The sequence below is a fragment of the Oryzias latipes genome, chromosome 13 (genome assembly GCF_053564925.1).
Source record: "Oryzias latipes strain Hd-rR chromosome 13, Olatipes_Hd-rR_3.1".
In the NCBI taxonomy this organism is placed as follows: domain Eukaryota; kingdom Metazoa; phylum Chordata; class Actinopteri; order Beloniformes; family Adrianichthyidae; genus Oryzias; species Oryzias latipes.
Genome location: NC_136249.1, coordinates 29219398 through 29242696, shown reverse-complemented (window position 1 = coordinate 29242696; position 23299 = coordinate 29219398). Strand labels below are relative to the sequence as shown.

The following is a 23299-nucleotide window of genomic DNA, read 5'->3' as shown; positions in this document are numbered from 1 at the left end:
CATCACAAATGTTAAATCCACTCTTGTGTAATGTTTTGGACAGTTTCTAGGACACACAAATGCCTCTGGTATCTTTTTACAACACAGGCTGCGTTCTAGTGGAAAATTGAGCCTCCAAGCTTTCATTTTTCCTAAAATGATCAGTCAAAGTGTAAGAATTTCACAAAAACCACTATAAGGAGAACAGCAATCCAAACCTTCTGAGTCAGGAGACTCACCTGAGTCAAATGACAAAGGTGAGTAAAGATCTGGGAATGGCAACCATGAAGGATGCATATGTGCATATCATGTGCTTTCAACAGCCAATTGGCTGCTCATGAATACTTTTGGGTCAATGTACAATCTCTGAAGAAAAACAACAAAAAAGCAGTGCAAATATTTGCACAAGTCCCTGCAGAACGATTAGGACACAAATACGTAGACTAAATAAACTTTTAAACACCACAGACGAGCCAAAACTCCATGCCACAGGAGATAAAAGTTCCCAAAAGAGACGCGCAAAACTTTGTCTAGTAAGACCTGGCACATGCCGTGCGTAAACAGCTGCTCCAAACCAAAAAAGAAAAAAGAAACAAAGTACCTTCCATCCTGCAGAGCTGTTGCTGTCTCCTTTGTCCTTGAAGTAAGGTACGCTCTTCACCATCCAGTCATAAATCTGAGAAAGAGTCAACCTGTTCTCTGGAGAACTTTCGATCGCTTTGGTGATGAGGTCTGCGTAGGACATATTCCCCCAAGCGTTGCGCCGGGAGGAGCTGCTCTTCCTCTGGGCAGCGGCCGCCGCCGCAGCAGCCGCGGCGGAGGAGTTCGAGCTGACCGGTGCGGAGAGCAGAGGCACCTGCTGCTGCTGATGCTGATGCGGGAGCTGCGGGTTGGGGTGATGCTGATGTTGCTGCTGCGCGGGCTGCTGGTGGACGCAGGTCTCCTGACACTGGAACTCGCTGCACAGGATGACGGGCTTCTGCTCCACAAAGTCCTCGTTCTCCTCCAGGAGGCTCAGGTTGTTGATGTACTCTGCGTTGCCGCCGGGTTCCTGCTTCACGGACGGGACCGGCGAGGACGTGTTGGAATCTCCCGGGTTAATGAACTCCGGACGGGGAAGGGGCCAAGTGCACGAGCGGGGCCGCGGCAAGGGTTCGAAATCCGGGTCGATTTCCACCAAATGTGGTTGCTGAGGTGCTTCCGCCATGGTCGACAGAAAGAACTGGCAGAGGAGTCACACTGTCATGTAAGAGCGACGAACCGACAAAAGTCACAAGTTGGCCGTAGAAGTTGAAGAAGAGCGCGCGCAAAAGAAGTCTGACCGGGGGAACCGGGCTCCGCCTGAGCGCAAAGTCTGCAGAGAGCGTCACATCCCAGAGCGTTAGAAAGCCGGTGAAGAAGCTGCAGGGCGCGCGCGGACAGGCAGGACCCAGTTCAGCCACAGGAACAAGTCTGTTGTTGTTGTTATCCAGGCGCGCGGACGACCCGTCTGAAGCGCGTCCAGCCCGCTGACTCTGTGTGCGGCATGTGAGACTTACTGGAAGTATCAAGTCAGCTGACACCGCCCACATTTGACTGACAGCCGAAAGCACCAATAAACAAGGAGGAGGAGGGGGGAAATCCCCCGGTCCACTACAAAATAGTAAACAAAGGACTTTGGGGAAAGAAAACAGACATTTCTGGGTTTTATTATTTCTCTTCCATTTTATTATGAATTAAATGGTTAAAAAAAACTTGAATGTAAACTGACTACAAACAGTAATGCCTGTCATATGCATTTATTCTGAAAAATGATTTTTTCCCCCTTAGAATTTGTCCAACAGCTGAGCAAACAGATAAGAGCTGAAAGCCTCTTGTGTTGGACATATTTTAACATTACAACATGAAGTTATGAATCTTCTGATTCACAAGGTTTCAATTTGTACAAATCCCCTTTAGTGATTATTTAAATGATTTTAAAACAACTTTCCACCTGCCAAAATGTCACCTTTAAGACACTTCAAACAAATGTTTGCAGCTTTGGGTGCTGCAAAATATAAATTTGAAAAAAGGCCAGACAAGACAAAGTCCCCCCAAGTCAAAAAATAAAAATATAAAAACTACAAGGGAAACAAAAACTCAATAGTTAGTCAATGCAGAAAACTGTTCTGCAACATCGCAATAATCCAAGGTTATTTTTTTAAATCGTCACATTTGATAAATGTAGTGGAACAAAAAAAGTTGATAAAAGAATAAATTAAAGAAAGAAAAAAAACATTTCTATTCAAACGACCCACAATAATTATTTAAGCCAAAAAGTGTAAGCATTTTTAAATTGTAAACAGAAAAAACGACATGTATAAAAATGTTTTGGCCCCAAAATTACCTTAATTTAGCATATATTTGAAATTAAAGCCATAAATAATTGTTCTCATAGCTGAGAATAAATCCAGGCCTCAAAGATAATTGGAATTGTTTCCATCCATCCATCCATCCATCCATCCATCCATCCATCCATCCATCCATCCATCCATCCATCCATCAATCCATCCACTTTAGAAATATGTTTTTGATTCTGCAATATTCAAAGTCAAAACAATCATTCATAATAATTCATTTTCTGCATACATTACATTACAGATTCAATAAAGATTCATTGTCATTTGTCAAGAGGAGCAACGCTACAGGTTTCGGGACTCCACAAAGCTCTCCCTTTACAACTATGGAGTTTGGCGACACCTTGTGGCCATTGGCTGGTATTGTAACTAGAGGCGGTCTTGATTTTGCTGTGACTTCCTGTTTACTCAAGTAACCAGGATACGCGGGACACGTGACATGAATCCTCTTGTTTACATCACAGCTACTTTTCAAAAAAACAAAACAAAGAATACAGGTTTTGTAGCCTGAAAACAATCACTTAAATGTGGAATAGAACTATTGTACGTATGACTAACATAACTAGAGAGAAAAGTTAAGATGGCAGCAAAAACAAGGATTCTGGGACTCCAGCAGAGTTTGCTTCAATAATAATGAGCATCAACCTTATAGCCACTGTCGTAAAAAAAAAAAATTAAAAATAAAAAAGAAGCTGCAAAACCTGAGTTTCACAATCACAAATACAAGTACAGTACAGCAAACTAAGCACACTCTTCAGTCATGAGAGGCAAAACTGATGACCTCATCATTAGCGACACCTGAAAGTCACAATAATACAACTCCACCTCTATAACCTCTATAGGCTCCAGAGATGTTATTCAGAAAACCCTCTAAGATGCCGGAGACTCTACTTGGACCAAAAGAATGAAGTCAGCTCAAAAACACTCAAACGTTTAAAACACATTTGCATTACTTCTATGGATACTTAGGAGTCATATAGCTTACATTAACTCTTTTAAATGCTTTTTTTTAGCAGCTCATAGCATGTTTTACAGATGAAAATAGCTCTCCTTAAACCCATTCAGAAGATTTACCCAAAGACGGTTTTCATTGTCCATCATTTGAAGTGTGACCATCCTGATGTAACGTATGCTTTTAAGGCCCACAGATGAAGGAACTGAAGGACGCTCTGACCAGGTTCAAATGTGTGCCTTTATCCTCCTCACTGTGCAGAACAGGAACCATAGACTCTCTGGCCAGCATCACCACAACTGTCTCCACCAGTGGATTCCCCTGAAAAGCCAATGTGTTCACCTGTGGGCGGAACAAATGGAAAGGATCTGAAATGAAAGAATTGATGGAGTTGATGTTGCTTACAGTAAACACGGGTTAAAGGTACCTCTGCCCTCTCGATGAACTGTTCGATGGCAGATTTCTGCCTCTCTTGATGTCCTCTTCATGCTCTGAGTCCATAAACCTGTAGGGCTTCAGCCAAACGGCAGGAAGGTCAGGATTCACGGTTTAGGGAGGGGACGGTTGTTGATGGCGCTCAGGTAAACAGAAGCTTCCTCTTCACTCTGACCACCAGAGAGGAAACCAGCTGCTGTGGGGAGAGGATGGGCGATGCTGCTCTGTTTTTGAACAGATTCATTTGGAATCTTTGTAATTGACGAACAGCCAGCAGGCGTACTTACCTGCCACAGCTGGGGGAATGGTGGCAGTTGCCATGGTAACCTCTTCTAGGCTGCAGTTTGGTTTGAGGAAGGTGCCTTCCAAGTCCACATGGTGGTCAGACATGGCCTTGTACACTGCTGCCAGGAGCTGAGGGACCAACAGCAAACATCTGAGATGTTAGCCTGCTGCACAGCTCAGTGACAGGCACAATGCCATGCTGCCCCTTCTATCGAAATCAAAGATGGGCAAATTTTTGACTCGTGGGCAACAAAGGTTCCAAAATTTAACAGAAGGGCCGGATCAGAAGCAGATGCCTGGATACATTTGGTAATCCACCTAATAACAGAAATAAAAAACATGGTATTTGGATGAAAACATGCTTTTTGATTGAAAAATAATACATATATTTTAAAAACAGAACATTATAGAGTTTTATTTTTTTAAGACTGTGGCTTTTGGTCTCATTTTAGTGCAATGGGTTGATGTCCCAGGGCAAACTTAGAGAAATGCTGCATTCACGTGGGGTTGGAATGACCGGAAAAAAGTCTGTCCGACTCAGGAGCCACACATGAATGTCAGAAAAAAAAAATCTTCCAACACTACACCAATGCAGAATAATTTATCAGCACCTAAACAAAGGTCAATGTTTCTATTGAGCACCATTTATGGGAAGTCACTTGAAATATAGGACAATGAAACAATAACTAGGATTATCAATAACATTTTTCCAGTTAGGTGGGTCAGATGAAATAGCTTAACGGGCCGCATAGGACCGCCAGCCAAGGGCTCAACTGCTATATCTCATTTCTGTCAAAAACAAAAACAAAAAAGCTGCAAAGACACATCTTTTCACAGCTGTGATTTCCCATTTCCAGTTTAAGTGGTGGTTTCAGGACAGAACAAGTTTGGACATCAAATATCCTTGAATCTGAGGGGTTCATCCTCTGCTGATTGTAGCGCCAAAGCAAGCTCTTTGTAGACGGATGACTGAAGTTACTGTTGGGCAGTGAGGGCGACTCTGGAGGAACTAAATCTCTGTCAGGAGTTTTTCTGCTGCAGGGTTTCTCCTAAAGAGGAAATGTTCACAATTACTGTGAGTCACAGAAACAAAAGTATTCTAGAACATTGGAAAACCACCAGAACAACATGAATAAATGCTTTTTATTTATTTTTTTACATCACAGTATGGTTGACATTAATATAGCAAAATTAGCACAGAACTGTTTACATAGAGGAAAAACCGTTTCACGTTTGATGACGTTTACTCACCTTTTTTGTTTATTTGTCTAAATGTAATGTCAAAAGGACTGAATGTATTTGTTCATGCTGGACATATTTGAAAGGGGGCGTGGCTAAATACACATCTGCTTCTTTTAAAACATAAGGAAATCAATTTGGACCAATAATATCAAACAAAGGTATGTCTGAACCTCCAATTACATTTGTTTGTCAAATTAAAAGACTCCACAGTCGGTTAATCTGTATTTTCGAGGAACAGTTTTCATCCGATACAATTTTTCTAACAATATTCTAAATCTAAATGTTTAAATATTACATGGCGTTTTTTTTTTTAGACAGGAGAACATATGTCAAACATTCCTGTTATTTTCATACTTGTGATTCAATTTAAACAAAAGTGGATTTTTTTTATTAACTCATTATTTCTAAAAAAAAAAACATTTTAATTAACTAAGAAATTGTTTTTAAGGAAAATCACGAAAATAATATGACTTTTTCAGACCGATTCAATAATATTTTGCAAACAATTGTTAAAACCTTCAATAATAATACCCATAAATTCTACCCATCCAAACTATATCTGCAAAGGTTCAAAGAAGATATTGATGTAACCTGCTCTTTTTGTCAAGAACACCCTGTAGATACTGTACATTTATTTTGGTCGTGTCCCTTTTCCACTACTCTATGGTCTAAAGTTTGTAATTTCATTTCCGCACACATTGACCCAGACTTTCGCCTGTACTTAGTACATGTTATATTTGGCCTCACCCACTGTCCATCTCATAAAAAGTAACAATTATACATCATTAACCTTTCATTGTTTTTATGCAAGTGGCACATTCATAAATCCAAAGTTACAAATCATACCCCTCATTTTTCCATCTTTATCAATGAGTTTAAACAACACATGAACACAATAAGAAAGCCATTAAAACATTCGATCTGTGCATCAGTTTCAATGTTTTTTGTGTAAAAGGTAATAATAACCCCCTGGTTTGTTCCTTGTTGCTGTTTTACATTGTTAAATTGTTAAATTTAATAAAGTTTTTGGAGAAAAAAAACTTCCGGTAACGTTCATGCATTCTCTCCGCGCATGCGTATGTCTTTGTTTTGTTTTTTTACGACCGACCCAACGCTGTTTAGGTTGAGGCCGAATAGTTTTGGTTCCTACACCAACAACTCTTCTAACGAGACCTTTAGAGTGAGAGATGCCTTCATGCTCCACTCTTCTGCAGAGGGAGCGGTGCAGTGGCGGCCCACAGAATAACGTATTCTGTCAAGTCCTTCAAAGACTGACCCACAAGGGCTCTTAGAGCCACCCACAATCACTTTCAGAGTTTGGTGACCTCTATTTTAGAGTTTATAGTCAGAATGGTAAAATATTGTAGTAATATAGCAAATGATAAGATAAAATGGGGTGAATAGAACATCATATTACAACTATTTATGACACAGACCTGTCAAAAACTTTTTTTCTGCTGTGTAAAAGTGACATTTGTTTTTCATTAAATAATTTCTGGCATAAAGTGGTTGTTTTAAATTTTGTCGGCTACCATTTATACATATATATATCTTTTTTTAATGTCTTTTTTTAACTGTAAAGCACTCTGAGGTATTCAAATTATGAAAGTATGAATTATTTTTTCTTTTAGAAATAAAGTTTGGTTTGAAGTATTTAGACGACTTCTTCAAAATTAGACCAGATAATGAAATATTTTCTCTGAAAAATATGAAAGAGAAAACCTTTGAACATTTCAAATTTATTACAAATAAAATAGAGAAATTAAAGGTTTCCATGCTAAACCAAAAAATAAGAGTATGCAAACTAACTACTTATTAACAAAAACTCCTGTCCCTATTGTTCAGTTCTTTTTTCCCCTAAATGTATGTTTTATCAGGACAAAGAAGAATTTAAGAGTTCATTGTTGAGTTTTTCATAATGCCTCTGGTTGTCCACCAGATGGCAGCATTGTGACAGCATTCTTCTAGAAGCCCTCCTCTTGAACCAACTCGTCTATTGCTTGTTAACGTCTCCACTGTTTGATTGCAACAGCTCCTTGTGCGCTTGCGTCAGGTACCCAGACGGAAGACCGTGAAGTTTTGCTTTAACTCGCGTCAACGGACAAAAGGAGCGCCTCAAAGTAAAGCTAAGAGGATCAGTTGCTCTCATGGAAATGTTCAGATGTTTAAATCGATTTTAAATTCTGTGTAATCCGGACTCAAGGTAAGGAAGTAGTAATGCGTTTGACATCCCTATGTCTAAGTTTTATTATTATTATTATTATTATTATTATTATTATTATTATTATTATTATTATTATTATTATTGTGATTGTTGTTGATTTTACAAATATTCTCAAATTTTGGGTCCCCCCCCCCCCCCCATTAAATCTTGTTTCAGGTTTTTTTTTTCTTTTTTTTTTATTACATTTGTTGTTGTTTTGTTTTATTTTTTTTTCTTAATTTAATCCTTCCTTTTCAGTCATTGCCATGGCTCCAAATCCAACAACCCAAGCAATTATAGACTTCTCTGCTGGAGCAGCAGGTATGCAGTGAAAAAGTCACACGCACAACTAAAAGGAGCTGCATTTCTAGAAAAAAAGCAGGGTTGAATGCTTTATTAATGAATGAAAATGAAACTTAAAGGGTAATAATTGGCAAAAATAAACAAATAAATGATCAAAGTTGAGCATAAATAAAGGGAAAACAGCACAAAGATATTTTTGTGAAAAATGCCAACGCCGGGTATCGAACCAGCGATAGTCTGCACAAAGGATTCCCCATGTAGTTCAATGGAGGCAAAAACCAGGAAATCCTAGGTTCTTAAAAAGTTCAAGGATTTGAAGGACCAAAAGCCATAGCTGGAAAAAGGTGAAAGAGCTGAACATTTTAATAGTTGTTAAATAGTTAATAGATGAAAAATTTTAGAAGTAGTGAAGCGCCAAAAAATGGCAGAAGATACCTTAATTAAAAAAAATAAAAAATAAAGAGAAACAGGTAAACAATTGGTTGAATGCTATAAAGCATAAAAGCAATTAAATTTTTTTTTGGCAAAAATGGATTAAAATAATTGATAGATTACATTACATGACATGACATGCATTTGATCAATAGTGGGGGAGAAAAAGCCCCTCTAATACAAAAGTTTGGGGAAGACCACCTGGGGGGGTTCCAAAAAGCAGGTTATGTGAGTTAACACGGTAAGTTTGAGGCTAAGTAATAACCTGAGGATAACCTCAGGTTTCGGTTCCAAAGACAGAGGTGTGTTTCAGGGTATGTCAAGTTGCCATAGCAACTCATGCTCTGAACATAACCTGGTCTGGAGCAGGTTTAGTTGAAGGTTAGTTTGTATTCAGAGAGGTGAAGGAGCCAAGTCGAGCATAACTACGTTAACTCATATTCGGTCTTTTGGAACTGACATACCCAGAGTAAGCAAGTTCAGGCGGCCTTCAGCCAGAGTTCAGGGTTAAAGTCAGGGTAGTTTAAACATGCTTCCTGGAATACCCCCCTGCTGTGACTCATTGAGGTCAGAGAGGACAGGAAAGCTGGCTGTGCAGAGGTGCCTGATTTGTCTGGGCTCTTCCTTCAAGTCAAGTATAAATAATTTCAGGAACAACATAATTATTTGTGGAGAGTGCAGCTCTCTGCCTAGAAATCATAAATCTGAAGTTTTAACAAGCGCTCATTAAGAAAGCTCACTCCAATTTCCCATCATTCATGTTTCCAGTTTGTGGCTTGCTGTGTATTAGCTTCTACATCGGATCTATAAACGTTTTAACGTTCCAATTTTTTGAGAAAAGAAATACTCAGAAATGCAATTTGAAGTACAATTTCCTCCATCATGAGAAAAATGCCACAAGAAAATGCTAAAATGCACGATTTTCATCTGAGTGGGTCTGTAAGTAGATGCTAAAAGGTGCTGGAGTTTTAGCTTCTGCTTTTTTGGATCAACCGTATTTAACTTGTCTTCCTACCTTAGGAGGTACAGCTTGTGTGCTGAGCGGTCAGCCGTTCGACACAGCCAAGGTGAAAATGCAGACGTTTCCAACCATGTACCGTGGTTTCATCCACTCCCTGGTTTCCACCGTCAGAGAGGTGGGACTCTTTGGTCTCTACAGAGGCACTGCCCCGGCGCTCTTGGCCAACATCAGCGAGAACGCGGTGCTCTTCTTGGGTTATGGCCTCTGCCAGGATGCTGTGCGCTTTTTGTCCAGAATGGATAAAGGAGTCGATCTCAGGTTGAATGCTGACACTTTTATTAATCTTTTATTTTTAGTCTCAAAACTCACCTTTATTAATTTGAATCACATTCATTCTACCTGGTTGTTCCTGTATTAGTTTATGATAGAAATGTACATTTTATTAAATTTTCTGCACACGCACATTTGCTCCTGCAGCCAAAGTTTTGGGCCTTTTATGTCGACTGATTTGATGAGCTCGCAAAATCTTCTGGATGTTTTCGTGATCTTATTTATCCAGATGTTTCTCCAAAGCAGAACAACCACCAGAGATTCAGACTCTGGCAAAACGTATTTTTCTGAACTCAACTTTTGTCATTCATGTTTTTAAAATGTCAAACACATAGGAAGAACTGAAGAATGTCTCACTAAATTATTTTAATTTTTAGATGCAGAATAAAATTCTGTTGTTTGTTCTGGTAGAATAAAATGTTCTGGACTTGGTCATCCGTTTCTGAGAATGAGCTTCAACTAAAGCTGGCGGAGCCTTCCTATTGAGCAACAAAAAGGGCAAAGTCCATAATACTTTATTATATTATATCCTTTTACTCACTACCAGCATCTACTCACATGCCCAAACCTGGTCAACAATTTTTGTTTTCTATTGGTCATACATTAAAAAAAAAAATAATAATCTTTGTCTTTCATAATTGGTTCATATTGCTGTGAGTGAGTAGAACCTGCTCCCAATGCATGCTGGTCCTGCAGGGATGCCCTTTGTCACCAGTTCTGTATAAAATTTTATGGACAGAAGCTGCAATGAGAATTAACATCTCAGGATCTGAGGTCATGGTTCTTGTCTGGAAATATTGGCTTTGCTCTCTCTCCCAGAGCTCCTGCCTTGAGTGGACTTGTAGTATCTTGGGGGGTCTTATTCATGAGTGAGGGAACGATGGATGTGTGAATTTGAAAGGCGTATTTATGCAGCGGCTGCAGTCCTTTTGATGAAGAAGGGGCTGAAAAGAAAGTCAAAGCTCTAAAAAATTAGAAAACGTGAACGTCACAATGATGAAAAAGGCCATGTTTGATTTGGTTTTCTTAAATTTTTGATTCAAAGGAATTTTTTGTAGCAGGAGGATCTTTTTTTGGGCGTATTTTATTTTGAAGGGAACTTGTATGTGCTCTCTAAAAGTCTTTTAATTTCCTGTCAAAAACAAAAGAAGTTAAATTGTTATACAAAAAGATTACAATAATTCCATATTTGTTAATATTTCAAAGGTACATTTCGTATATAAATGGCTTCATGTTAACAAAAAACTAGATGAAGTGTATTTTTCTAAACATTTCCGGGTTTTGGTCAGTGAGGAACTGGACCGAATGGCTTTTCAGCATTAAAGGTTGCACACCTCTGCTCTAAAGGGGCTATGTCTTTTGGCTGGTTTAGGGACTCTTTGAGATTCCAGATACAACTGGAGGAAGTTTCTGTGGAGAGGGAGGTCTGGGGTTCTTTGCTTATCCTGCTGCCTGCCTCCACAATCCAACTCAGCATAAGCCGCAGAAGATTCATGGATGCTCTTGTTTGTTATTTTGGGTTTTTCTAATTTTCACTTCTCTAAGAGAAAGCGGTCACTTAGTGTATTTTTACTCACCCTCTGGATATTACTTTGGCTGATTTTTATAGCAAACAATGTCATCAGAAATTATCACCATGGTTACCAGCAAAACTAATCGAATTCCTAATGGTTCCTGAGGGAAGCTGTGATTGCAGCTTGATGCTTCCTCAAGGGACGAGTCATTATGGAGAACAGATTTCATGCACTGAATCATATGACAGCAAATGGGACTTTAACTTATGTTTCTAAAACTAAACTTCATTGGGCTCAAGAAAAACAATTAAAATAACTATATTTTATTTAAAAAAATAGAATCTTAGGATTTTTGCATTTCTTAATGTTTTGTACAGAAAAAAACATTTTCAATTTTATATTTATGTACATCTATTTTTTTATTACTTTAGACGTTTATGTGTTTTCTCCACAATTTTTAAAGTAAAAAGTTTTAATATAAAAAAACAAAAAACAAATTCAAATTAATTTATTTATGTAGCACCTTTCATGTGAAAAAACAGTTTAAGGTGCTGTACATAAAAACAAACAAGAATGCAGAAAACACCAATCCCTATCCCAGATCATATTCTCAAAGGCTTTTGTTCCCAATATAATTTTTTTTTTACTTTGATCTAGGAGGCATTTTGCTGCTCATCCAAGTAGCTTCTTCAGGGTTTTTTTTATAAGAGATACTTGCATTTTTTTTAAATCAATATAGATTGAGAAAATATTTAACAATTATATTTGGCCTCATCAAAGCTAAAAAAAGAAACAATTTGGCAGATAAAAAACTAAATTGCTACATAAATTAATCTAACAAATTTTTGAATCCTAGAATTGGGGTTAAGAAAGAAATTAAACGGATTTCATTAAACAGTCTTTGTATTTTGAGTAGATATTTCTATTTCAAAGTTATAAATGAAAGTAGTTGTGATTTAAAATCTAAAAGAACTTCTTCCTTTCTTCATAGAAATTGGCTATCTGTGATCTCCAATTTACTTTTAAAGAAACTTCTGTCACAACTTTTGTAGGATATTCACTGGTGCTTGAAAAAAACTGTGTGGTATTCTGTAAGATAGAATCAGTTCTTTTAAATGTGGGCCAAAATATGCTGCCAGTCCAGTCTCAAAAGTGTACAGTCAAAAGATGGCTCCTCATTTCCTGCTCTTAAGTGGGACATGTGGGTTGTTTGTGTATCAACAGAGCATTCTGAAGCTCTTTTTTGATGCCATCTTCTCTGATTTTGCTTGTCAGTGACATTCAGAAGGCCTCGGCAGGCTCTTTGGCCTCTATCTTCTCCTCCATGGTGTTGTGTCCCACTGAGCTGGTGAAATGTCGCCTGCAGGCCATGCATGAAATGGAGGCAACCGGAAGGGTAGCAGCGGGACAGAGAAGGTCAGTGTAAACAGAACTGGGATGTAGTGAGTGTGTTTGGCGGCCTGCCGTCACGCCCGACTGTGTTTTTTTTATTTCAGCACAGTGTGGTCTGTGGTTAAGACGGTGTTAAAGACAAACGGCCCTCTGGGTTTTTACCAAGGACTGACGTCCACCATTGTGAGGGATATTCCTGGTAACTTCTGCTTCTTCGGTGCTTATGAGCTGTGTCGAACTACTTTTGCCAAACACATGGGCACAGACAAGGAAGGCATAGGTACTAAGAGTCGTTCGTTGTTGATTTTTATCGTTTCACCGTCTACATCTCAAATAAATTCTGTATTGTAGGTATTCTTCCACTGATGTTCAGCGGTGGATTTGGAGGAGCTTGTCTTTGGCTTGTGATCTATCCAATAGACTGTGTAAAGTCCAGGATCCAGGTCCACTCCTTAGCTGGGAAGCAAGAAGGCTTCATGAAAACCTTCATGGCCATCATACGCACTGAGGGTAAGAATCCAGTTGTTTGTGAACAATGATAGTTCACTCAATCAATCAAACCCTTATCTGTAGAGACCCTTTTAAGATTAGTTCTTAAAGACCCACTTCAATGAAAATGATGTTTTTAACATGTTTTTGTCGCATATTTCTGATGATGGAGGACGTACCTAAAGAAAATTATGCTCAAAATTACATTTATGAGTATTTCTTTATTTAAATCACAAAAGTCTATGCCAGGGTACTGAAGAGGAGAGTTTGACTGATAGTGGAACCTCAGATCCAGGAACAACAGTGCGGTTTTTGTCCTGGTGGTGGAACGGTGGACCATTCTACATTCTCTGTAGGGTGTTGGAGGATTTTTGGGATTTCTCTCATCCAGTCCAAATGTGTTTTGTGGTTTTGGGGAAGGTGTTCGACCCATGTGTGAAGGGTGTTCTGGGAGTATAGGGTCTGGGGAGCCATAGTGAGGGCTGTCTGTCTCTGTATGACCAAAGCAAGAGCTTGGGTCGCATTGCCGGCAGTAAGTGGAACCTGTTCCTGGTGCATGTTGGACTCTGGCCTTTTATCACTGGTTCTGTTCAGAATTTCTAGGCACAGCCAGGGTTGGGAGGGGGTAAGGTTGGGGGACCACAGGATTTCCACTCTGCTCTTTGCAGATGATGATGTTGTTTTGTATGCTTCATCAAGGGAGGACCTCCAGTGTACATTGGGGTGGTTTGCAGCCGAGTGATAAGCGGCTGGGATAACGTTCAACACCGCCAAATCTGAGGCCATGGTTCTTGATTGGGGAAAGGTAGTTTGGCCTCTCTTGGTGGGTGGAGTGATCCTGCCCCATTCGGAGGAGTTTAAATGATTTGGGGTCTTGTTCTCGAGTTCGGAATACAAGCGGCTGAAATGAGCTTTCTCCGTAGGGTTGCTGGGTGCTCCCTTAGAGATAAGGTGAGAAGCTTGATCATCCAGATAGAGCTTGTGGTAGAGCTCCTGCTCCTCCGTATTGAGAGGAGCCAGTTGAGGTGGCTCGGGCATCTGGTCCGGATGCCTCCTGGACGCCTCCCTAGGGAAGTCCCAGGACACGCTGGAGAGCCTGTGTCTCTCGGCTGACCTGGGAACTCCTCGGGGTCCCCCCAGAGGGGGTGGAGGGAGTCTGGGCATCTTTTCTAAGACTACTGTCCCACGACCCAGTCCTGGATCAAGAGCAGATGAAAAAATGCATATTGAAAAGGAGCATATTTGTGACTAAGCTAAAACCGGCAAGCCACAAGCTCCCTGCTCCGGTTCATACGGATTTATCCACTTGTAGATGACAAGATGTACGTCTTCCTTTTCCTCATCTGAGCTGGAATCTCGTTTAAAACTGTACGGCTGGATAGCTCCATTTTTGTTGCACTGGTAGTACTAGGTTGGGGTGTAAGCTGGCAGGAGAGCGTGTAAACAGAGAGGTCTTTGCATCAAGGAGGGGAAGGGGGTATGGGGTTGCTCCCCGCCAACGATTCTCCCCCCACAGCTCAAAGTTGAATTTCTAATGCACTAGGACCTAAAAAAAGACACAAGTTTGTTTAAACGAAAACAAAAAAAGGTTAATTTTTCTCCACCCAAACCTCCTTAAAAACAACCTACTACTCAACTTTCTGAAGTTAGTGCATCACCTCATCACTTTAGTTTACAGTTTCTCCTTATTCCAAGGTGGGAGGGATTTTTGAAATAAAGTGTTTATTTTCTCAATTTATTTATAAATTAATATGAATGCTTGACATTTTCATACTTTCTTCCCCTCATACTATGTTGATTGCTGGTGACTGCAGCTCCAAACATTGTCCGCTTTAAAATTGTTGCTGTGTTTTGAACCATTCACTAAGCTGCAATATCTTTGTTTTCTGCAAGTTTAATTTTTTCAAATGGTAGTATTTTAGGATTTTTAGACATAAATAATATTTATCTATTGTTATGTGAAATAATTGATGAAACAAACAGAAGTAGCAAGTAAAATCTTAAACTACCGTTCACATCATAAATTGAATCATATCATGGGGAAAACAACTCTGCTGGTGAATAGAACTCAGTTTAGACACACATTATGTTGTCAATATTTGGCCCATGCTGGAAGCTCACCCTCTATGGGGAGTCATGCTCTGGTTTAGCTCTTTGACTCTTCCCTGTCTCACAGGATTCACTGCTCTGTACTCTGGTTTGACCCCTACCATGATACGCACCTTCCCTGCCAACGGAGCCCTTTTCCTGGTTTATGAGTACAGCCACAACTTAATGATGGATGCAGCTGGTCGCTGATGTAGAGTAACATGCCTCTCAAAGCAACTACTGGTATTTTAATGATAACTATTTAAATATTGTGTCTTTGTTTAATTTTTTACAAGATTTCAAAAATTTTTGTACACGCCCTAAATAAAAACATGGAAACCACACAAACGTCAGTTTGCTGATAGTTTAAAATAAAGTTGGGATTAAATTTTGATGTTTCAGCTTCTTCATTTCAACATGCGTTATTACGGTGAGGCTTCGTTCTGCCATTACGGTCCTCTCCTGTGGAACAGCCTGCCGGAGAACCTCAGCGCCGCAGAGACTGTAGAGGTTTTTAAGAAGAGGCTCAAGATCCACCTTTTTAATTTCACTTATAGTTGATTTTAACTGCTAATTTATTCTATTAGTTTTAGTACAGGCTATTTTATGTATTGAATTTCATTTTATGCATCTTATTCTCAATTTTATGTTTTTATCCCTTGTGCTATCCTAGGCACTTTAACATTGGGAGTTGGGTCATCTAGACCCACTACACAGTGCGCTGAACCTTTTTTCTTCAATGATTAGTGAACCTCACTGGTGTCCATGGACTACATGAAATCTTTCCACCTTTATCCACCTTTGTCATGGTAGGGAGAACACGTCAATGGAAGGGTGGGTTCATATAAGATAGCACAAGGGTTACATACATCTTATGTCTTTAATTTTAGTATCTTATCATGATTTCAGCCCCAGTGTTTTTTGTAGGGATCTTTTCCTCCAGGGCTTGCCGACTTGGTCGGTGGTTGTTGCCGCGGTTGTCGCCCTTGCTTGGGTAGCTGGAGTTTAACTTTGCAGCTTCACGGCTGTGAAGTGGACCCCAGTGTTGTCCCAGTCTGGGTGGGCACTGTGGCGATGCTCCCATGGCCGGGCTGGCTCCTGGTATGAAGATATTCCCAAATACTGTTTCCTCACAGCAGAGCCAAGCCTTACTTGTTTGTTTATTTCTTTATTTATTTTTTATTTATTTTTACAGTTACATAGTCATTATTCTTTGTACGTGGGGGTCATGGGTCATGTTTTAACAGAGGGGAGTGGGAAGGGTGATGGGTGGGTTGGGTTTTGGTTTTTTGGGTTTTTAATGTTAAAGAGCTTCGAGCTGCACAAATGCATGAGAAGCACTATTTTATAAATAAAGTTTGATTTGATTTGATTTGATTTGATATAATATTTGCAGGAATTTGACATTGAAGCCAGAATGGGGAAAGCTACAATAATGAAATAATATAAACATCTGCCTCACTTAAACAGCACAAACGCAAAATAACATTTAATTTGGATACAAAAATGACCAAAACCAAAGATTTTTAAATCTATTTGGTCTCAATTCTACCAAAAACTCACAGGTCATTTTTGGCCATCTGATGGTTATAGAGAAGGCTTTTCCTGACTTGTAGGAAATGCACACAAATTTTGTGTCATGCTTCATATTTTATCAGTAGGTTTCCCTGCTTCCAATGTGGAAAACAGCAACAGGCCCACACCACTATGCACCTGCCATCATGTTTTACAATAGAGACTTTAAATTCCTTCAAAGCAGCTACTCCTTCAATTTCAGAATAACTTCTCTAATTTATGACATGTTATCTTTTTTTCAAGAGTCATTGAGCATTTTTTAAATACTTTCTTTAAATTGTGATACATTCATGAGGTTTAGTTTCAAAGCTAACATTGCAAAAAAATAATCACAGATACAGAAAAATGGATTGTATTTCACTTAGATTAACAGAGATAAATGTTTAGCTCAGTAAATTATTTAAAGTAAAATAATGATGGTTGTATTTTAGGAAAAGGGGTGATGTTAAATGATTTTAGCCTCACCTGTTACCTTTAACCTTTTTTTTTCTGGATGTCAACGTGCTTACTTTACATGCATATCAGGAAGGATACACTCCTACAACAGGAAAAAGTAAAAGGCAAATGTTCCAAGTCCTCTGCTTGTTTACTTGTGTCATTTTCAAAAGAAACAATTGATTGATTTTGTTTAAAGATTTAAGAATTAGGTGACTGAATTGCTATTTTTTGTGTAGATGGGGTCAACGACAGATTAATTACAGAGATGTTTGTAGGGGAACATCCATGTTTTTTGTTGAGGAGACAAAACTTCGATCACGTCTTCTTCCCAAACTTTGTGTCATGTTTCAAGACTTGGATCCACCTGATGATTTATTCATAACCCTCTGTCAACAAGTGATGGAGTCCTCCTGCAGCTGCTCAATGGTAACACGATTCTACTAAAGCTCAATTTTTAGCAGGAGACACATTAAAGCGAGACAGATTGACGGTCGTGTTACCTGTCGGCTCACACCGTCCAAAGATATTGCACGAAAGGGGAGTTTGTGTGTGTCTGTCTCAGGTTCATGGAAAGCATCCTGAGGGGAATGAATGGGCCACACCCACTGAGAGAATAGAGGTAAACAGCACAGCGCTGCTTGGTATCACTGACAACTCACCAATGATCTCCACGACTTCCAGCACAGTGGAGATGGTTAGGCAAGAAAAACTGGATAGAAATGCAGACATTATCGAAGGTAAATGTTTCATCTTTTTATTTATGTAAAGATTCATATTTTTAATATTTTCTATGAAGAGTGGTCTGTTAGAGTGAATTATATTGTCACTTATGTTTTTGTCTGGTTCTAATAGTAACAATTTTGATTGAAATATATTTGCACACGTTGTTATTGAAATGTTTATCTAGATGTTTAAGGGAAAACTAGAGTTATAAAAAAAGGGGGGTCAACTGGTGAAATATTGTGACTGATTCTTCCTAGATTCAGCATAAAAGTACCGTAAGTAGTTTATTTGAGACTACATCTAAAGCTTATTTCTGTACTTACTTTTGCTTATGATAAAATTAAAGAAGAAACTTAAAAAAATTCTAGCTCTCCCAAAAGGAAAGGAAAAAATAATCGGCTTATTTTATTTAAAGCAATCAAACAACTTGTGCTTCAAAAGGTGCCTTATAAGTAGATGCCATTTACTATTTTGGTCACATGTTCAGTCATTTGTGAAGAAATAGTGTGATTTGATGTAATTTAACTTAGGGATGGGCCGATATAATTTTTTCTGGCCGACACAGATAACCGATATTTCCCCTGCAACTGTGGCCGATAGCCTAAATTTGCAGATATGGATACTCAAGCGTCTACACACAAAGTTTAGATTTCCTTTTTGTTTCTTTATTAGAAATGCACACTCTTTCTTTTACTGGACCATCAAAGTTCACTTGACCTTTTTAAAACATAGCAAAGGATCTCATAGGAACAAGTTGATCACTTTAAAACTTTCATATAAATTAATCTGTAAGCATTCAGACCACTTATTGAATATTGGAACATAACTGTAAACCATAAGCTCCACATTGCCAGGGATCTATTAGGAACCACATGTATTCTATCAGAAATAACATTTACCTGAAAACAGTCAATACTGACGATGACTGTAAATATAAGCTTCCCAATCTATTCGGAACAAGTAAACATTTAGGAAGAATATCTGTAGATTTTTTTCAATATTGGACCGATATCGATAAACTCAAATTATGCAAATATAGACCGTTACAGATAATGGCACTGAGATATCGCTCATCCCTAATTTAACTGATGTGACATGTTCACACATTTGTGTTTATTTATTTTATTTGTGGGATGGGGTTGTCAGAAAGCAGACTCATTTGCTCAACAATAGATTACATGGAAAACAGTTTTGTAGATTCAAGGATCTGTATTTGTGAAGAGAGGATTCCTCTAGTGACTCCTTTGATGAGATAGGGGGAGGTGCTTATTGGTCTATCTTCAAGCCAGTTTCTCTAACAATGATGTGAACAGTACATGTTTTCACCACATCCTTTTTTTCCCATTTATTGATATTTCCAAAGATCTTATCCCCCACTTTGTAACCAAAAGTACCATAATTTAGCAAAAGCCAAAGTGACTGTTTTTTCATAGCTGCAAATAAATTCAGGCATCATATGGTTAAATACCAAGCAAAAACAACATACCGAGTTTATGTTAAAACTGCCAGTTTATGAAAAAGTAGTTTAAAAAATATAGAGGCGTCTTTTTACCTTATGTTTTGACTTTATTTACATTTTCTTTCTGCTAATAAGCTCATCAGACGCAAGTATTTAAAAAAAAAATACTAATTCTATTGAGGCTAAAGCAAAGTCAGTATTGTATTGTTAACTACTCAAATTATACCACTTTTTACAAACCAACCATAGCTGGATTATAAAGTGTAGGCGTAAGAGTGGAATTTCCCAAATGTAAATAATTAAAAGCCATTGTCTTTTCTTCAAGAATAGCTATAGTGCATGACTCAGGCAAAGATAATATAACTATAATAGATAAGTTCCTTCAGAGATTAATTACCTGTTTATTCACCATGGAGGTGTGTGACTCCTCGCTGACTGTTTAGATGTTTTGCGTGACCTCTAAATACAAAGGGATTTGTCCCACTAGATCATATAGCTGTTGTCAGTAGACTCTTGAGTCATGGAAAATAATAGCAACACTCGGTTTTACCTTTTTTTCCAAAGCATTTTCTGTCTCTGCAGATAAAAACTCAGGACAACTGGGGTGCTTTGGATGGCTGCTGGTGATATTTTCCCTCATCTTTGTGGTGGCAACCTTTCCACTCACAGGGTTCATGTGTGTCAAGGTACCGTTTGTCCTTGCAGTGACTCATTTAGCTTTGTTTAACAGTTTTTTCTCAAATTTGAAGTTTTTTGGTGTCTTTCTCCCCCTGTTTTTGGTTCTCTGCATGCATCGGTGTCCAGATAGTGAAGGAGTATGAGCGAGCCGTCATTTTCAGACTTGGCCGGATTGTAGACAGAAAACCTAAAGGCCCAGGTTTGTAGTCTTAAATAGTCAACTTGAACATAAATTCCCATTAACAATTTTTTTCCCCTATATTGCTGTTTAGGACTCTTTTTTGTCTTGCCCTGCACAGACAACTTTGTAAAAGTTGACTTGAGGACTGTGTCCTTTGACATTCCTCCTCAAGAGGTGTGTTATTTTTCTTTGATTTTCCCTCCTTTATTTATATGTGATCAATTAAGCTTGTTGCCGTGTTTTTTTTAAATTGTTTTAATTTTGGCAGATTCTTACCAAAGATTCTGTGACGGTGTCTGTGGACGGTGTGGTCTACTTCCGCATTCACTGTCCCATCTCATCTGTGGCCAATGTTTCCAATGCTCACTCATCTACACGCCTGCTCGCTCAGACCACTCTGAGGAACGTCCTCGGCACCAAAAACCTTTCAGAACTTCTGTCTGACAGGGAAGGCATTTCTCTCAGTATGCAGGTAGGAGAGAGCTGCTTTGAGTGAAATGCATTGAAAAGCAAATATCATTAAAAGTTAGATATTTTCCATTTTACTCCTCATTGCATAGCATCCAGTTAGCCAGAACTTCAAGTAGATGGAGTGCTTCTTTTGCACTGTTTATTTTTTTTTCTTTGATTCAAAGCAGACAGGTAAATCACCCCTTTTGCCACTAGAGTGCAGAAAAAACAATTTAAACTGTTCATCTATATTTTCTTTTACTCTGAGCAGCAATGAGACTAAACAAAACAATTTTAATGATCTAATTACAGATAAAACAACTTACAAATTTGAGAGTTGGTTGATAATTAGGGGTGTAACGATTCATTTTAACAATTTGATTCACATCATTATTTGTTGTTGCTGATACGATTCAGAGTTGATTTTGATTAATTTCGAAACGATCCTATTGACTGAACAAAAACTGATCCAAGATATCTTTAGCCAAAACTTCAACCAGTGAGACTCAGAGATAAATACCTGGGTACTAAACAGTGCAGGTGACGTTTTCAACATTCCTTGATAGATAATCAAGTTTAAATTAAATATGTGTACAAACAAACAGGTAACAAAAATTAAAGGGAAATCCATTCACATTTTAGTATCAAAAAGTTCAGCCCACTGTTGTTTTTCCATTTCAAGACGATACGAATAGAACATTATTAGAACATTCTAGCACACTGTATGGTCACACGTCTTTGCAAAATTCATTGTTTCCACACATTGGACAAAAATCACGATTTGATCAATCAATTAATTTCCTATTGAAATGACTTTAGAATGGTTTAAGTCAATTTGGTTAAGAACAGACAGTTTGATCTGGTTGGATCGTAGGAATATAAATAATATAAAAAGCAGATTAATTATTACACCCCGATTGACAACTAGTCAAGTTAATCCCATTAACAGATGCAGTCAAGATTCAAAAAAAGGTTTTTGCAGGAATCCCTGGACGATGCCACAGAACCATGGGGTATCAAGGTGGAGCGTGTGGAGATCAAAGATGTGACACTGCCTCAACAGCTGCAAAGAGCAATGGCAGCAGAAGCAGAGGCCAGTCGGGAGGCCAGGGCTAAGGTGAGAGCAACACTTGACCTCCACTTCTCCAAACCATGAAAAAAAAACCACACAGTGATTGTTGCATTTCAGATCATTGCTGCGGAGGGAGAGATGAAAGCCTCAAGAGCTCTGAAAGAAGCCTCTCTAGTGATGGCTGAAGCTCCATCTGCTCTCCAGCTCCGATACTTGCAGACTCTTAGCACCATAGCAGCAGAGAAAAACTCCACCATCATCTTCCCGCTGCCCATAGATATGTTGCAGAGTTTCATGCAGAGGAAGTAAAGATGGTCACAAAATTAGTTAGTTAAAATTAGTTTGATTCAGGAGTGTTAACCCTGAAAAGATGCAGAAGAAGGTTGGAGAGAAAGTCAATCCAGTGACCCCAGATACCTGTTAGACTACAAATCAGGGGTCTGCAACCTTTAGTGGTGAAAGAGCCGTTTGATCCTGTTTCTCACTGACCAAAATCCCACGGTTTAGAAAAATACATGTTATTTAGGTTTTTGTGGCCATTAAGATCCTCCTTTGTAAAATGAAGCCTTTAATTATTTGTAATTGAATGATAAAAGTCCTATATTTTTTCTATAAATAAAATATTTCATTTCCTTAGATTTGATAGTAAAACATTCAAGTTCCTTTCAAAATAAAATGTCTCAAAAAGGATCCTCCTGCTGCAGCAGACTTGAATTAAAAATGAAACTTAAATATGACATTTTCTGTCATTATAACTTTGGTGCACTTTAAAAAAAATACTGTCAAAAAACAAACTATTGCTACAAAAATATGAAAATATTGGTGAAGAATACAATTTTATTTTGAAAAATCTCTAGTGACTACATGTATGACGCAATTATGCACTTTAAAAACTTTGCCTCTGAACATTAACTAAACACTGCTGCAAAGCATAGATTAGAATATGTGCTTAATTTACCGAACTTAATAGTTATTCAAAATTGTTAGCATTTTTATTTGAAGCCAAGGAGCCTCAGTGGACGGATAAAGGAGCCACATGTGGCCATGGAGCCTCAGGTTTCAGACACCATTATCCCTTGTGCTATTATAGGCACTTTAACATTGGGAGTTGGGTCATCTAGACCCACTAGACAGTGCGCTGAACCTTTTTTCTTCAATGATTTGTGATCTTCACTGGTGTCCATGGATTACATAAAATCTTTCCACCTTTATCCACCTTTGTCATGGTAGGGAGAACACGTCAATGTAAGGGTGGGGTCATCTAAGATAGCACAAGGGTTAAAGATGGGTAGTTCCTGTTGCATTTTTTAAATGTTGGTACTTTAGTTATTTGATACTTTTAATACTTATGGATTTGATAAATGAACTGTAGTTGGACTGCAAAGTTTAATATGGTAACTGTGTAAAAAAAAAGTTAAGTAAAGCATAATAGGGGTAGGATTATTAAAGTTCACTGCTTCTCACTCCTTTTCAAGCAAACAATTAAACTCTTTTTGACAAACTGCACATGTAATGGAGTCTCCTGTTTTTTATATTTAAGTACAAAAATGTCTATGTCTAGTACTTGGTTTTTAATTTGTAATTTTTTCAATCATCCAAAGTTTGATACAACTATGAATTTCTTTCGTTTGATTTCTTTAGTATTTGCTTTGGTTTTAATTGCTTGAAATAAACCAACTTCAAAGCCTTTTTTCTCATTTCCGTTATACCATATTGCTTCATTCATGCAACTCTAACTTGTAG

General features: G+C 38.4%; 3 protein-coding genes and 1 long non-coding RNA gene across 5 annotated transcripts in view; 2 read left to right on the top strand and 2 right to left on the bottom strand.

Moving 5' to 3' along the window:
* The window catches only part of foxo1a (forkhead box O1 a), a 28872-nt gene extending 27261 nt beyond the window's left edge, over positions 1-1611 (bottom strand). The window contains exons 1-2 of one of the 2 annotated variants that reach the window (NM_001160464.1): positions 918-1186; positions 581-833 (exon numbers count right to left, since the gene is read on the bottom strand). In NM_001160464.1, the coding sequence (NP_001153936.1) occupies positions 581-833; positions 918-1186 (522 nt within the window). Of the gene's footprint in view, positions 1-580 lie in introns of both variants that reach the window. The other variant, XM_011482191.4, reaches the window with a different exon arrangement.
* Positions 1612-3025: 1414 nt separating this feature from the next.
* LOC144996855 (uncharacterized) lies at positions 3026-4226 on the bottom strand. The gene is made up of 3 exons (XR_013659641.1): positions 4029-4226; positions 3734-3937; positions 3026-3648 (listed from the first exon to the last, which is right to left on the bottom strand). It is a non-coding gene; the product is annotated as an uncharacterized LOC144996855 (long non-coding RNA).
* Positions 4227-7300: 3074 nt separating this feature from the next.
* slc25a15a (solute carrier family 25 member 15a) lies at positions 7301-15374 on the top strand. The gene is made up of 7 exons (XM_023961998.2): positions 7301-7471; positions 7730-7792; positions 9227-9485; positions 12287-12427; positions 12508-12683; positions 12755-12913; positions 15069-15374. Exons 2-7 carry the CDS (start codon positions 7738-7740, stop codon positions 15188-15190), a joined length of 912 nt encoding a protein of 303 aa, XP_023817766.1. The 5' UTR covers positions 7301-7471; positions 7730-7737; the 3' UTR covers positions 15191-15374.
* Positions 15375-17528: 2154 nt separating this feature from the next.
* stoml3a (stomatin (EPB72)-like 3a) lies at positions 17529-23061 on the top strand. Its single transcript, XM_004075524.5, has 7 exons — positions 17529-17730; positions 19758-19861; positions 19980-20052; positions 20126-20208; positions 20303-20506; positions 21467-21601; positions 21674-23061. The coding sequence occupies exons 1-7, from the start codon at positions 17655-17657 to the stop codon at positions 21863-21865; spliced, it is 867 nt and encodes a 288-aa protein (XP_004075572.1). The 5' UTR covers positions 17529-17654; the 3' UTR covers positions 21866-23061.
* The last annotated feature ends 238 nt before the right edge of the window (positions 23062-23299 follow it).

What these genes read in the sequence shown, in the direction of transcription:
- slc25a15a (XM_023961998.2), top strand. Translation starts at nt 7,738, where the DNA reads ATGGCTCCAAATCCAACAACCCAAGCAATTATAGACTTCTCTGCTGGA. An exon ending in GATAAAGGAGTCGATCTCAG is followed by an intron (nt 9,486 to 12,286) that starts GTTGAATGCTGA and finishes TTTGCTTGTCAG; the next exon opens with TGACATTCAGAAGGCCTCGG. An exon ending in GGCCATCATACGCACTGAGG is followed by an intron (nt 12,914 to 15,068) that starts GTAAGAATCCAG and finishes CCTGTCTCACAG; the next exon opens with GATTCACTGCTCTGTACTCT.
- stoml3a (XM_004075524.5), top strand. Translation starts at nt 17,655, where the DNA reads ATGATCTCCACGACTTCCAGCACAGTGGAGATGGTTAGGCAAGAAAAA. An exon ending in TTGACATTCCTCCTCAAGAG is followed by an intron (nt 20,209 to 20,302) that starts GTGTGTTATTTT and finishes TAATTTTGGCAG; the next exon opens with ATTCTTACCAAAGATTCTGT. An exon ending in GCATTTCTCTCAGTATGCAG is followed by an intron (nt 20,507 to 21,466) that starts GTAGGAGAGAGC and finishes AGGTTTTTGCAG; the next exon opens with GAATCCCTGGACGATGCCAC.